Here is a 12,027-nt window from a genome sequence, read left to right as displayed (position 1 = left end):
GGGTGACAAGAACTAAATCATCCAGACTGGAGATCATTTGTATTAAGTTTATCTTACCTAAAAATAAATATATTTATTCATTAAAAAAACAAAAAAACATTTTTACTAGATTTTGTGAGGCAGACGCACTAACCCCTCTGCCATATATATATATATATATATATATATATATGAAATACTTGACTTGGTGAATTCTAGCTGTAAATATACTCCTCCCCTCTTAACTACGCCCCCCTGCCCCAACCACCATGAATTGATTAACGTGGACCCTGACTTAAACAAGTTGAAAAACGTATTCGGGTGTTACCATTTGGTGGTGAATTGTACGGAATACTGTACTGTGCAATCTACTAATAAAAGTTTCAGTCAATCAATCAAAACGCCCCCCCCACCCCCAACCTCCCAAAATCGGAGGTCTCAAGGTTGGCAAGTATGCTATATAGCCCGCACACTTTTTTTTTTGCTTCTGTAGCCCTTAATCGCAAATTTCTCAATGAGCTGCAGAAGCCACGACCACACCCTCGATTCAGATCCCAAAAAAGGGCAAGAAAAAAACTCAACCCAATGGGAACACAGTAGGGAGCATGGCTATGCTAATTTTGCTAGCGTCCTATTACATTAGACAGGTGCAGAGTTAGTGTATAAAATGATAAAAACACACACACTCTGACTAAAATTAGCTTCCTACAAGCACTGGAAAATGTCGATATGACGATATGAGGACTCGTGTTTGGACGTGAATAGACTATGGTGTGACGTAGTCTGGTCACCTGGGTTGATGTACTCGACGCAGGTGTGAAGGTACTCGTTGGTGTCCAGGTCCACGGGGATGAAGGTGGTGTGTTTGCTGAGGATGTTGCAGGCCTTGCTGGTGTGGATGGCGTACACTCGGTACTTCCTGCCGCAGCCTGCAACACACCACACGGGCATACTGAACGCCGGCAGGGGGACATTAGGCTACCGCTTCCGGCGTGACCTCTCACCCTGCTCACCGTGTTCGATTTCGTGCTCCCGGTCGGCCATGTGCTCGAAGTCTTGGATGATGGAGCGGGCGGCCAGATGGTGGAAGGTCTCGTTCCACAGCTCCTCGTGGACCTTCTCCTCGCGCTCTCGCCCCTTCAGGAAGGGCTCCACGTCGAATTGCACCTCCCAGTGGACCGCCTTCCCGCAGAGCACGCCCGAGACCACCGCCTTGCACTCGCTTCGCTGGCGGGCCGCTGCGTCCACGCTGAGGACCTCCTGCGGCGTTTCGGCCTGACAGAGCTGGTGGCTGTATCCTTCTGACACGCCACAAAATTCACTGAGACTTTACGTTGCCAGGTGTTGTCTTTTATTAGGGGTGCACATTTATTTATATATATATATATATATATATATATATATATATATATATATATATATATATATATATATATATATATATATATATATATATATATATATATATACATTCATACATATACATATATACATAAAAAAATAATATATATATACATACACATATACATATATATACATAAAAAATATATATATATATTTAGATAGACAGATAGATGATATATAATATAGATGTATATCATATATACGCATACATATATATCATAAGTGGTAGAAAATGGATGGATGGATGGATATATATAAACACATACTGTATGTACATATATATATGTATATATATATATATATATATATATATATATAACAATGGATTAGATTTATATCGCGCTTTTCTATTGTTAGATACTCAAAGCGCTCACAATGAAGTGGGAACCCATCATTCATTCAACACCTGGTGGTGGTAAGCTACATCAGTAGCCACAGCTGCCCTGGGGTAGACTGACGGAAGCGTGGCTGCCAGTTTGCGCCTACGGCCCCTCCAACCACCACCTATCATTCATTCATCATTCATTCACCAGTGTGAGTGGCACCGGGGGCAAAGGGTGAAGTGTCCTGCCCAAGGACACAACGGCAGCGATTTGGATGTGAATAGGTGGGAAGCAAACCTGCAACCTTCAGGTTTCTGGCACAGCCGCTCTACCAACTACGCCATGCCGCCCCACCCACTACGCCATGCCGTATATATATATATATATATATATATATATATAAAATCACAAGACTACTTCATCTCTACAGAACTGTTTCATGAGGGGTTCCCCTTAATCATCTCCTGATGATTGAGGGAACCCCTCATGAAACAGTTCTGTAGAGATGAAGTAGTCTTCTGGTTTTTCCCACACATACATATTGCGCTCTACCACAGTATCGAGCACTATTCTCTGGATAATCCAATCAAGACATATATATATATATATATATATATATATATATATATATATATATATATATATATATATATATATATATATATATATATATATATATATATATATATATATTTATATATATATATATATATATATATATATATATATATATAAATGTGTAGGTGTGGGAAAAATCACAAGACTACTTCGTCTCTACAGAACTGTTTCATGAGGGGTTCCCTCAATCATCAGGAGATTTTAATGGAAGCATTCACATACAATGGTTTATATAGGGCACAGAGTGGGTGGGTACAGGCACGCGTAGGGGCGTGGTGTTTGGCTCATAAGTTACCTAGGAGGTGTTTCCGTCTGTGTCGGCATGTTGAAATGATTTCACTGCGCTTGTTGAGGGATGACAGGTCTGGATGATATATAATAAACAGTTTCTCTTTTAAGCATAGGTTGCATCTTTTATTACCACTGTTGTAAGGTGTGCTGGATGCAAGAATTTGCCATGTTATTGAATATTCAACATTATTATCTTTGAGGTTCCAAATGTGCTTGCTGAGTTCTGTAGAATTCCGCAAAGCCTGGTTTCTAAAGGAGGCGTTGTGATTAATATTCAATATTCAACAAGAACTACATTAAATTGAGCTACAGCTGTATGAATAACATGCAACAAATCATTTCAAACCACAACAAAGCAATTGCAAAAGGACTGCCTACCCCCAGACTAAACGACTCTGAAACCAATAAGGAATGTAACTGTCGCAAGAAACCTGATTGCCCTCTCAACGGAGGGTGCTTACAGACATCAGTCGTTTACCAAGCAAAGGTAACACGCAAGCACATTAACACATCCGACACGTACGTAGGATTAACCGAAGGAGCGTTCAAAACAAGATGGAATAATCATATATATATATATATATATATATATATATATATATATATATATATATATGTATATGTATGGAAAAAATCACAAGACTACTTCATCTCTACATAACTGTTTCATGAGGGGTTCCCTCAATCATCTCCTGATGAAAAAATCTCCTGATAATTGAGGGAACACCTGATGAAACAGTTCTGTAGAGATGAAGTAGTATTGTGGTTTTTCCCACACATACATATTGCGCTCTACCATATATATATATATATATATATATATATATATATATATATATATATATATATATATATTTAATGTCTTTTTGATAATGTCTTGTTTGGCTATGTTCTGTTGACCTTTGCACTCTGTCGGTTCCTGTTTTTTCACTCCCTGTTTTGTCACCATGACTACCAATCAATTCACCTGTCCTCACAACTCACGCACCTGTTTTCAATCATCACATCCGTATTTAAGCTTGTCCTTTTCATGCTCTGCCCCTGCTAGCATTTTCATGCCAAAGACCATACCGCTCTTTTCAAGCCACAGTAAGTGTTTTTTTTTGTTTCAAGTCCAAAGTTTAGTCTCAGTGTTAGTTTTGTTTCCTTCGTCAAGATGTGCTTTCGCCTTTTTGCATGTTTTTGGAAGTGGGAGGAAGCCGGAGGGAACCCACGCAGTCACGGGGAGAACATGCAAACTCCACACAGAAAGATCCCGAGCCCGGGATTGAACCCAGGATACTCAGGACCTTCGTATTGTGAGGCAGGCGCACTAACCCTTGTTCCAATGTGCTGCCCTCATAGAATCCCTTTTTAAAAATATATTTTTTTCAAATTTCTAACATGTAACCTGTTTTGAAAAAGTTTCATTATGTTTATTATATTAAATAGTACAGTGTGAGAATCTGTTTGAATCGATAAAATAGATTAAATAAATTAATTTTCGATTAAATTGATTTGATGCAATGTTTTTTGACATTTAGTTTTACAAAAAAGCGATTTAAAAGAAATACGTATGCTTGAGCAGCCAAGGGGAGCTTTTGTAACCTGCAACCCGTTTAAAAATATTAAATTCTCATTTTTACACCAAATAACATATGCCAACATTTATTTGAATTAAATTTCGAATCTGAATCGAATCGTCACCTCAAGAATTGGAATGGAATTGTGCGTTGCTGTATGATTCACAACCTTAATAACGGCGTTTTAGTGAAACGTGCACTTCCTGTTCGCCGCAAAGTAAGCTTCAAAATAAAAGCATGGCTCTGTTAACAAAATCTATTTTTTGAATTGTTCGCCACCATTAAAAGCTTTATTGCTGTTGGCAAAATTAATGAGGCATCTTAAAATATAAAATGATGTACCAATCAAGGAAAACCAAGTCAACAAACAAAAATCCTCACCATTCGCAAGGAACAGTTGGTTTCCATTTCCCTTTTGTCGAAAACCGCTTAAGCGGAAGCAAGTGAGACATTTTTAGGGACTATAAGGCTCACTTAAAATCCTATCATGTTTTAAATTCTGGCTGTGCTTACCGATCTCGACGCAATTTTATTTGGTCCATTGTATAATGATAAGTGTGACCAGTAGATGGCAGTTACACATAAGAGATACATGTAGACTGCAAGAGGACGTTAGTAAACAACACCAAAACTTTAGATATCCATTGAAAATAAAGAACATTACACACGGCGCTCAAAAATCTTTCAAAATGTTTTAGTATGACTTTGAAGCCGGATGGATTGTCGGCCCATTATCGTAGTCAGAGATGCAAGTATTATTATGGTGTGTGTATGAGGTAAGACATATTATCTGCTGTTTTGTTTCACAATATTATGCAAAAGATAATTTTCTTACCGTCTGGTACCTGTTGGTGTGTATTTGAAATCTGCTCAAATCCTGAAAATTTGCGAAAGTCCGCCTTTGTAGTTCGTCCCGACCCCGTAGTCGATAAGCCGTTCTAAAAAATCATAATAATGACTCCTTTAAAGGGGAACATTATCACAATTTCTGAAGGGTTAAAACCAATAAAAATCAGTTCCCAGTGGTTTTTCTCAAAATTTTATCCATCACGCAATATCCCGAAAAACGGCTTCAAAGTGCCTGATTTAACCATCGTTATATCCACCCGTCCATTATCCTGTGACGTCACAGCGTGACCGCACAGAAACAAACATGGCGGATAGCACAGAAAGGTATAGCGATATTAGCTCGGATTCAGACTAGGATTTTTCAACAGATTACGCATGTATTGAAAACAAAATTTAAATAGAAATTGAAGCTATTGAGCCATACCACGACAGACAGCAGCACGGGAGGAAGCGCGGACGAATTCGGCGATTGCCCTCTAACCAACGATTGGTATGTGTTTGTTTGGCATTACATGTGGGTGGAGGGAAAGGCTGGATGCAAATATAGCTACAAATGAGGCATAATGATGTAATATGTACATACAGCTAGTCTAAATAGCATGTTAGCATCGATTAGCTTGCAGTCATGCCGTGACCAAATATGTCTGATTAGCACACTCCACATAAGTCAATAACATCAACAAAACTCACCTTTGTGATTTCGTTGACTTTATCATTGGAAATGCATCTGCTTTGAGTGTCGCAGGATGTCCACACATTCTTGCCATCTCTGTCGTAGCATAGCTGTCGTCGGTAGTGTGCGCAGAACAATCGAGAGACTTTCGCATCTTTTGACCACTGTTGCAACTTGAATCCGTCTCTGTTCGTTTTGTTACACCCTCCGACGACACACCGACGAGGCATGATGTCTCCAAGGTACGGGAAAACAGTCGAAAAAACAGAATGTGTTCGAGTAAATGGCGGGTCGCTTCACGATGTGACGTCACGGGTGAAAGGTCATCGCTCCGACAGGCGAACAATTGATAGGCGTTTATATCGCCAACTTCATCCTTTTAGAGTTCGGAAATCGGTTAAAAAAACATATGGTCTTTTTTTCTGCAACATCAAGGTATATATTGACGCTTACATAGGTCTGGTGATAATGTTCCCCTTTAATGCGCATTTTGTTTGAAAAAAGACCTGGATAGACCCACTCATCCGCAGTGCGCCTTTTAAATCCGGTGCGCTCTATGGCAGGGGTCGGGAACCTTATTGGCTGAGAGAGCCAAGAAGCCAAATATTTTAAAATGCATTTCCGTAAGAGCCATTGGATATTAATTTTAACACTGAACACAACTAGACGCGTGCATTTTTAAGTAAGACCAACATTTTTAGAGTATAATAGGTCTCTTATTCTTTGTAATAACATTGTTAATCGGAAGCTAAAAGTGGAGGGGGCGTAGCCTGCGGGCCTGCAGCGAAGAGGGGTGTATCAGGACCGGCCTCGAAATCAGCGACAGGTGTTTAAATGGCCCGCCTGGGCCTTCTTTTCCAATCACCTGTCACTATGTCATAAGCAGCAGCCAGGTGGATAGACGGGGTTGGGGCTGGAGCCCGAGTGCGAGCGAGAACGAAAGAGAAAAAGACAATTGCTGGAAAGCAACTGAGAGACTTATTGAAAAATAAAACAATATTGTAACCCTGAAACAGGCTCTCATGTCGGTGCTTGGTGGTCTGAAGAACCCCCAGGAGAGCAAGCCCCTAACTAACCTATAATAAATAACTTCTTACCATTAATGCAACTTCTTGAACTGGTGCGGTAGAAAACGGATGGATGAATTAAACATGCATGAGAATGTTTTATATTTCGAACATTATTTTTAACACTGATTACAAGTGGAATTATTCATTACTTATCGTGTCAAGCAAGGTCAGCTCAGATTTACCTGAGAGCCGGATGTATTCACCAAAAGAGTCACCTCTTGCTCGCGGGCCATAGGTTCCCTACCCCTGCTCTATGGTCTTGAAAATACGGTAAATGGTTTCCACTTCTACAAAGCCATTTGACTCCCGACCGTGCTTCGGTTCTTACCCGCATCTCCCACGCTGCCTACGGACGGACTCTCCGTGGATGACCTGGATCCGTCCTCTCCGGCGACGTTGCCAGCCCGGGCTTGCGCCGCGCTATCTTCAGCCTCCGAGCCCGCCTCCAGAGGCGGAGGTTCCTGGACCCCAGGAGGACGCTCTCCCGAAGACGCGGCGCACAGACTGGCCAGCTGAGGCTTCGAAATAAGACAATCGGGTATTTTGGAGACGTTTGATGCACGGAAACTTTGCACACCTGGAAATCTGTCCTCCAGTGGGTTTCGTGCTCTGGGCTCACGTGGCCGAGCAGCTCCTGGACTTGGGCTCTCCTCAGAGGGTTCTTGGGCATGACAGAGCTGGGGTCACTGGAGGTGTACTTCTTAGCCGGGAGGTGCTCGGCAATTTTGTTGGTGCTGTACGCTCGCCTCCTCGCCTGAGCCTCCAGGCCCGACGCTGCGGCAGAAACCTCAAGGTGAAAAAAAAACGGCGAGACCGTAGACAGGAAGTGAGCTCACCGTCGTCGTCGACAGAGTCGGTGTCCGCCAAGGTGTCCCGGTTGGGGTCATGCAGAACGCCCTGAGGTCTTTCTTTGTCGGCAGGGGTCCTCAGCAGGTCCTCGTCTTGGGAGTGGTAAAAGACGGAGCTCCCTGAGCCCACGGAGCGCATCATGCTGTATCGCCGTCTCTTGTCCTGTCCGTGATCGAGCACAAGTCTTTCATACGTAAAACCGGACTGGAGAGGAAACCCCAAATTATCGAACTCTACTAACTGTTTGAAAAATGTTTCCCCATAAGAAATAATTTGAAAAATTGGTTCCAGGGTCAAACTACAAACCCCAAAACCACTGAATGTTTTGTAAATGCTAAATAAAAACAGAATACAATGATTTGCAAATCTTTTTCAACCTATATTTAATTGAATAGACTGCAAAGACAAGCTACTTAAAGGCCTACTGAAATGAGATTTTCTTTTTCAAACGGGGATAGCAAGTTCATTCTATGTGTCATACTGGATCATTTCGCGATATTGCCATATGTGGCAGGGGCGTGGTCCACGCGTTCCCTGCGGGCGGGGTGTGTGCAGCGATCGGCCATGAAGCAGCTGACAGGTGAGTAGATGAGCTCAGCTGGAACGAGTTATCTAATCACCTGTTCCTTTATTAGCGGGAGGGAGGACACAGGCGGAGCAGAGGACACACGCGGAGCGGAGGACGATCGACTGAAAAGCCGAAGTGAAGAAATAACTAAAAACATTGTGGATTGCAAGTACGGGTTGAAAAGCCAAAACTGACATTTGTGTGAACAAACAGTAATTAAAAAGTGTAAACCTGCTCGAGTGTGCTGCTCCTTCCCTGTGCTCCCAGAAGAACAAGCAGGATCTTGCTACAGTGGCACCCAACAGATCACGAAGATGTCGGCCCCAACCCCCCTGGAAGCGCTGGGCCAAGTCCTGTCAGAAGTGTCTGCGGCGAGCCGACAACAGACCAAAGTGCTGCAGGCATTGATGGGCCGAGCGGAGACCGCGGGTGGGTCATCTGCCATGAAGCGCATGGTGGAGGGGGAGGACCCACAAATTTTTTGGGAAGTCTTCGAGGCCACGGCGACCTCGAGCAAGTGGCCGGAGGAAGAATGGGGCACGCGGCTGCTGCCACTCTTGGCGGGGGAGGCGCAGCGGGCGGCGTTGAGTCTCCCAGCGTCGGCCCGCGCGCACTACATCAACCAAAGGCACGCCATCCTGGACCGAGTAGGCAGCAGCCCCGAAGACCACCGCCGACAATTCCGGGCCATGAAATTGGAGCCGGAGGGCCGGCCGTTCGTGTTCTCTCATCGACTAAGGGATGCAGCGATCAGATGGCTTTAGCCCAACGGGCAGGACCAGGAGATGCTGGAGGCGATCGTCCTGGAGCAGTTCCTTGACGGCATCCCGGCCAGAACATCTGCGTGGGTACGGTACCACAGCCCACCTGACGTGAAGGCAGCAGTAAAGCTGGCGGAGGAGCACCTGGCGGTCCACCGAGAAACTGCGACGACATCGACCGGAAAAAACCCCCCGGGGCCCCGGCGACGGCTCGCCCCGTTATGGGGGGCGGGGTACAGGACACCCATCAACCAAACAAGGCCCATGACCGGACTACCGGGGGCCAATGAGCAGGTTTTTCACCCAAACAGTCAACAACACAACACACACACACACATCACGGGGGGGAACACGGGGTAATAATGAAATGCCTTTCCGTGTATTCCAGGTTTCCAGCGCTGCTAACAGGGCCGGTGTGCTGGGGTTGCGGACAACCTGGACACGTACGCCGGGAGTGCGCCGTGATGGAGGTGGGGCGGGTGGTGCAGGTTGTCGGGCCTCCAGCACCCGCCCCCGATCAAGGAGAGACGTACTGCGTACCGGTAAGGATACAAGGGAGTACATACCGGGCAATGGTGGATTCGGGCTGCAGGCAGTCCATGATCCACCCGAACCTGGTTCGTCCCGGGGCGTTGAGGCATGCAACACGGATAAGAATCAAGTGTGTGCATGGGGATATACATGAATATCCAACTGTGCCAGTGGAAATTATATATGAAACCCAAAAGCATAAAGTAAAGGTTGCAGTAAGCTCGCAACTTGCGCACCCTATAATTTTGGGAACAAATTGGCCGGGATTCAATCAATTGGTGACACGTTGTGTGGGGGTGCGTTCACGGACAGTAGGCAAGGGGAGTATCCGCGCAGTTTTCAGCGGCGACGCGGTTTCATCCGGGAATGCCGAACGGGAACCAGTGGGGGTTTCGAGGGAGGCCCCCCCGGTCCCCCGATGGCAACCTACGGAGGATTTTCCCCTCGAGCAGGCCCGTGATGAAACTTTGCGCGAGGCCTGGGATCAGGTCGATTTTGTGGACGGTCAGCTGGTGCGGTCGGGGAAAGCGCGGGTATTCCCCCATTTTTCCATTATTAGGGATAGACTGTATCGAGTGGGCCGTGACACCCAAACCGGGGAAGAATACACCCAATTGTTGGTGCCAAAATGCCGCCGGGAAATGGTTTTCCAGGCGGCACATTTCAATCCCATGGCTGGCCATTTAGGATATGATAAAACACTTAATCGGGTCATGGTCCGATTCTATTGGCCGGGCCTCCGGGCAGACATACGCCGATGGTGCGCGGCCTGTCCGGACTGCCAGCGGGTGAACCCCGCAGCCACCCCAAAGGCGCCTTTACACCCATTACCACTCATGGAGGTCCCGTTCGAAAGAATTGGGATGGACCTCATCGGACCATTTAACCCGAGCACACGGGGATACCGCTTTGTGTTAGTTCTGGTGGATTACGCAACGCGGTATCCCGAAGCAGTGCTGCTGCGCTCCATCTCCGCCAAGAGTGTGGCGCAAGCACTCTTCACGGTCATTTCCCGAGTCGGAATCCCGAAAGAGATTTTGACGGACCAGGGCACGTCCTTTATGTCACGCACGATAAAGGAACTTTACGGAGCCCTGGGGATTAAAGCCATCCGCACCAGCGTATACCATCCACAAACGGACGGGCTGGTGGAGAGGTTCAATAAAACGCTTAAAACCATGATCCGTAAATTTATGCACAAGGACAAACAAAATTGGGATAAATGGTTGGACCCACTAATGTTTGCAATGCGGGAGGTACCTCAGGCCTCCCTCGGTTTTGCACCGTTCGAGTTGCTATTCGGCCGAAGGCCCCGCGGAGTATTGGACGTCATTAAGGAAAGCTGGGAGGACGGTCCAAGCTCCAGCAAAAATGAGATTCAATACGTCTTGGACATGCGGGCAAAACTCCACAAGGTGGGGCACTTGTCACGTGAGAATTTGCGCCTTGCCCAAGAGCGTCAACAGCGCACGTATAATAAGCGGGCCCAACTGCGTAAATTTTCACCGGGAGAAAAAGTACTTGTGTTGCTTCCAACGTCAAGCTCCAAATTACTTGCAAAGTGGCAAGGACCCTTTGAGGTCACACGGCAAGTGGGGGATGTCAATTATGAGGTCCGGCGCTCGGACCGACGCGGAGACACCCAAATATACCATTTGAACTTGCTGAAGGCATGGAGAGAGGCCGAGCCTGTCGCCATGGTAACAGTAGAGGGGGGGGAGGAGGAGGAGTTGGGGCCAGAGAGCCCACGCTCAGGCCCAACCCCTCAGCTTCTCTGTGATGACCAGCTCACATTGGCGCAGAGAGCGGAGGTGGCTGAATTACAGCGGCGCTACTCAGATGTGTTCTCCCCTCGGCCCGGGCGCACGGATCTTGTCCGACATCACATAGAGACCAGCCCGGGAGTTACGGTGCGGTCTCGGCCATATCGGCTGCCCGAACACAAACGTAAAGTGGTTTGGGAATAATTAAAAACTATGCTTGCGTTGGGGGTGATAGAAGAATCCCACAGCGCATGGTGCAGTCCCATTGTCTTAGTAGGGAAGAAGGATGGGACTGTGCGGTTCTGTGTGGATTACCGCAGGGTGAATGACATTTCACGTTTTGACGCGTACCCAATGCCTCGGGTCGACGAGCTCCTAGATCGGCTGGGCACTGCTCGTTTTTTTACGACACTGGATTTGACGAAGGGCTACTGGCAGATTCCCTTGTCTCCAGAGTCCCGAGAAAAAACGGCCTTTGCTACTCCGGAAGGTTTGTACCAATTCGTGACACTTCCGTTTGGCTTGTTCTGTGCGCCGGCCACGTTCCAGCGCCTCATGGACCGGGAGCTGCGACCCCATGCGGCATACGCGGCTGCCTACCTGGATGACGTAATCATCCAGAGTAGCAGCTGGGAACAGCACATGCGGCGGGTGGGGGCGGTGCTCGAGTCTCTGAGGCGGGCGGGGCTCACCGCCAACCCGGCGAAGTGCGCCGTTGGCCGGAGGGAGGTACAGTATCTGGGGTACCACTTGGGGGGGGGGACAGGTGCGGCCCCAGGTGGACAA

The 12,027-nt window shown here is 46.4% G+C and overlaps 1 protein-coding gene across 2 annotated transcripts in view; it reads right to left on the bottom strand.

Annotated features, from left to right (window-relative positions):
* Window positions 1-12,027, bottom strand: part of vwa5b1 (von Willebrand factor A domain containing 5B1) — a 93,199-nt gene that overhangs the window by 23,368 nt on the left and 57,804 nt on the right. Inside the window, exons 13-17 of one of the 2 annotated variants that reach the window (XM_061902854.1) lie at window positions 7,606-7,780; window positions 7,347-7,543; window positions 7,098-7,287; window positions 984-1,280; window positions 771-908 (exon numbers count right to left, since the gene is read on the bottom strand). In XM_061902854.1, coding sequence (XP_061758838.1) covers window positions 771-908; window positions 984-1,280; window positions 7,098-7,287; window positions 7,347-7,543; window positions 7,606-7,780 — 997 coding nt within the window. The remainder of the gene's footprint in view (window positions 1-770; window positions 909-983; window positions 1,281-7,097; window positions 7,288-7,346; window positions 7,544-7,605; window positions 7,781-12,027) is intronic. The other variant, XM_061902855.1, reaches the window with a different exon arrangement.

The sequence above is a fragment of the Nerophis ophidion genome, linkage group LG06 (assembly GCF_033978795.1).
Source record: "Nerophis ophidion isolate RoL-2023_Sa linkage group LG06, RoL_Noph_v1.0, whole genome shotgun sequence".
NCBI classification, from domain to species: domain Eukaryota; kingdom Metazoa; phylum Chordata; class Actinopteri; order Syngnathiformes; family Syngnathidae; genus Nerophis; species Nerophis ophidion.
This window is presented reverse-complemented; position numbering and strand designations above follow the sequence as displayed.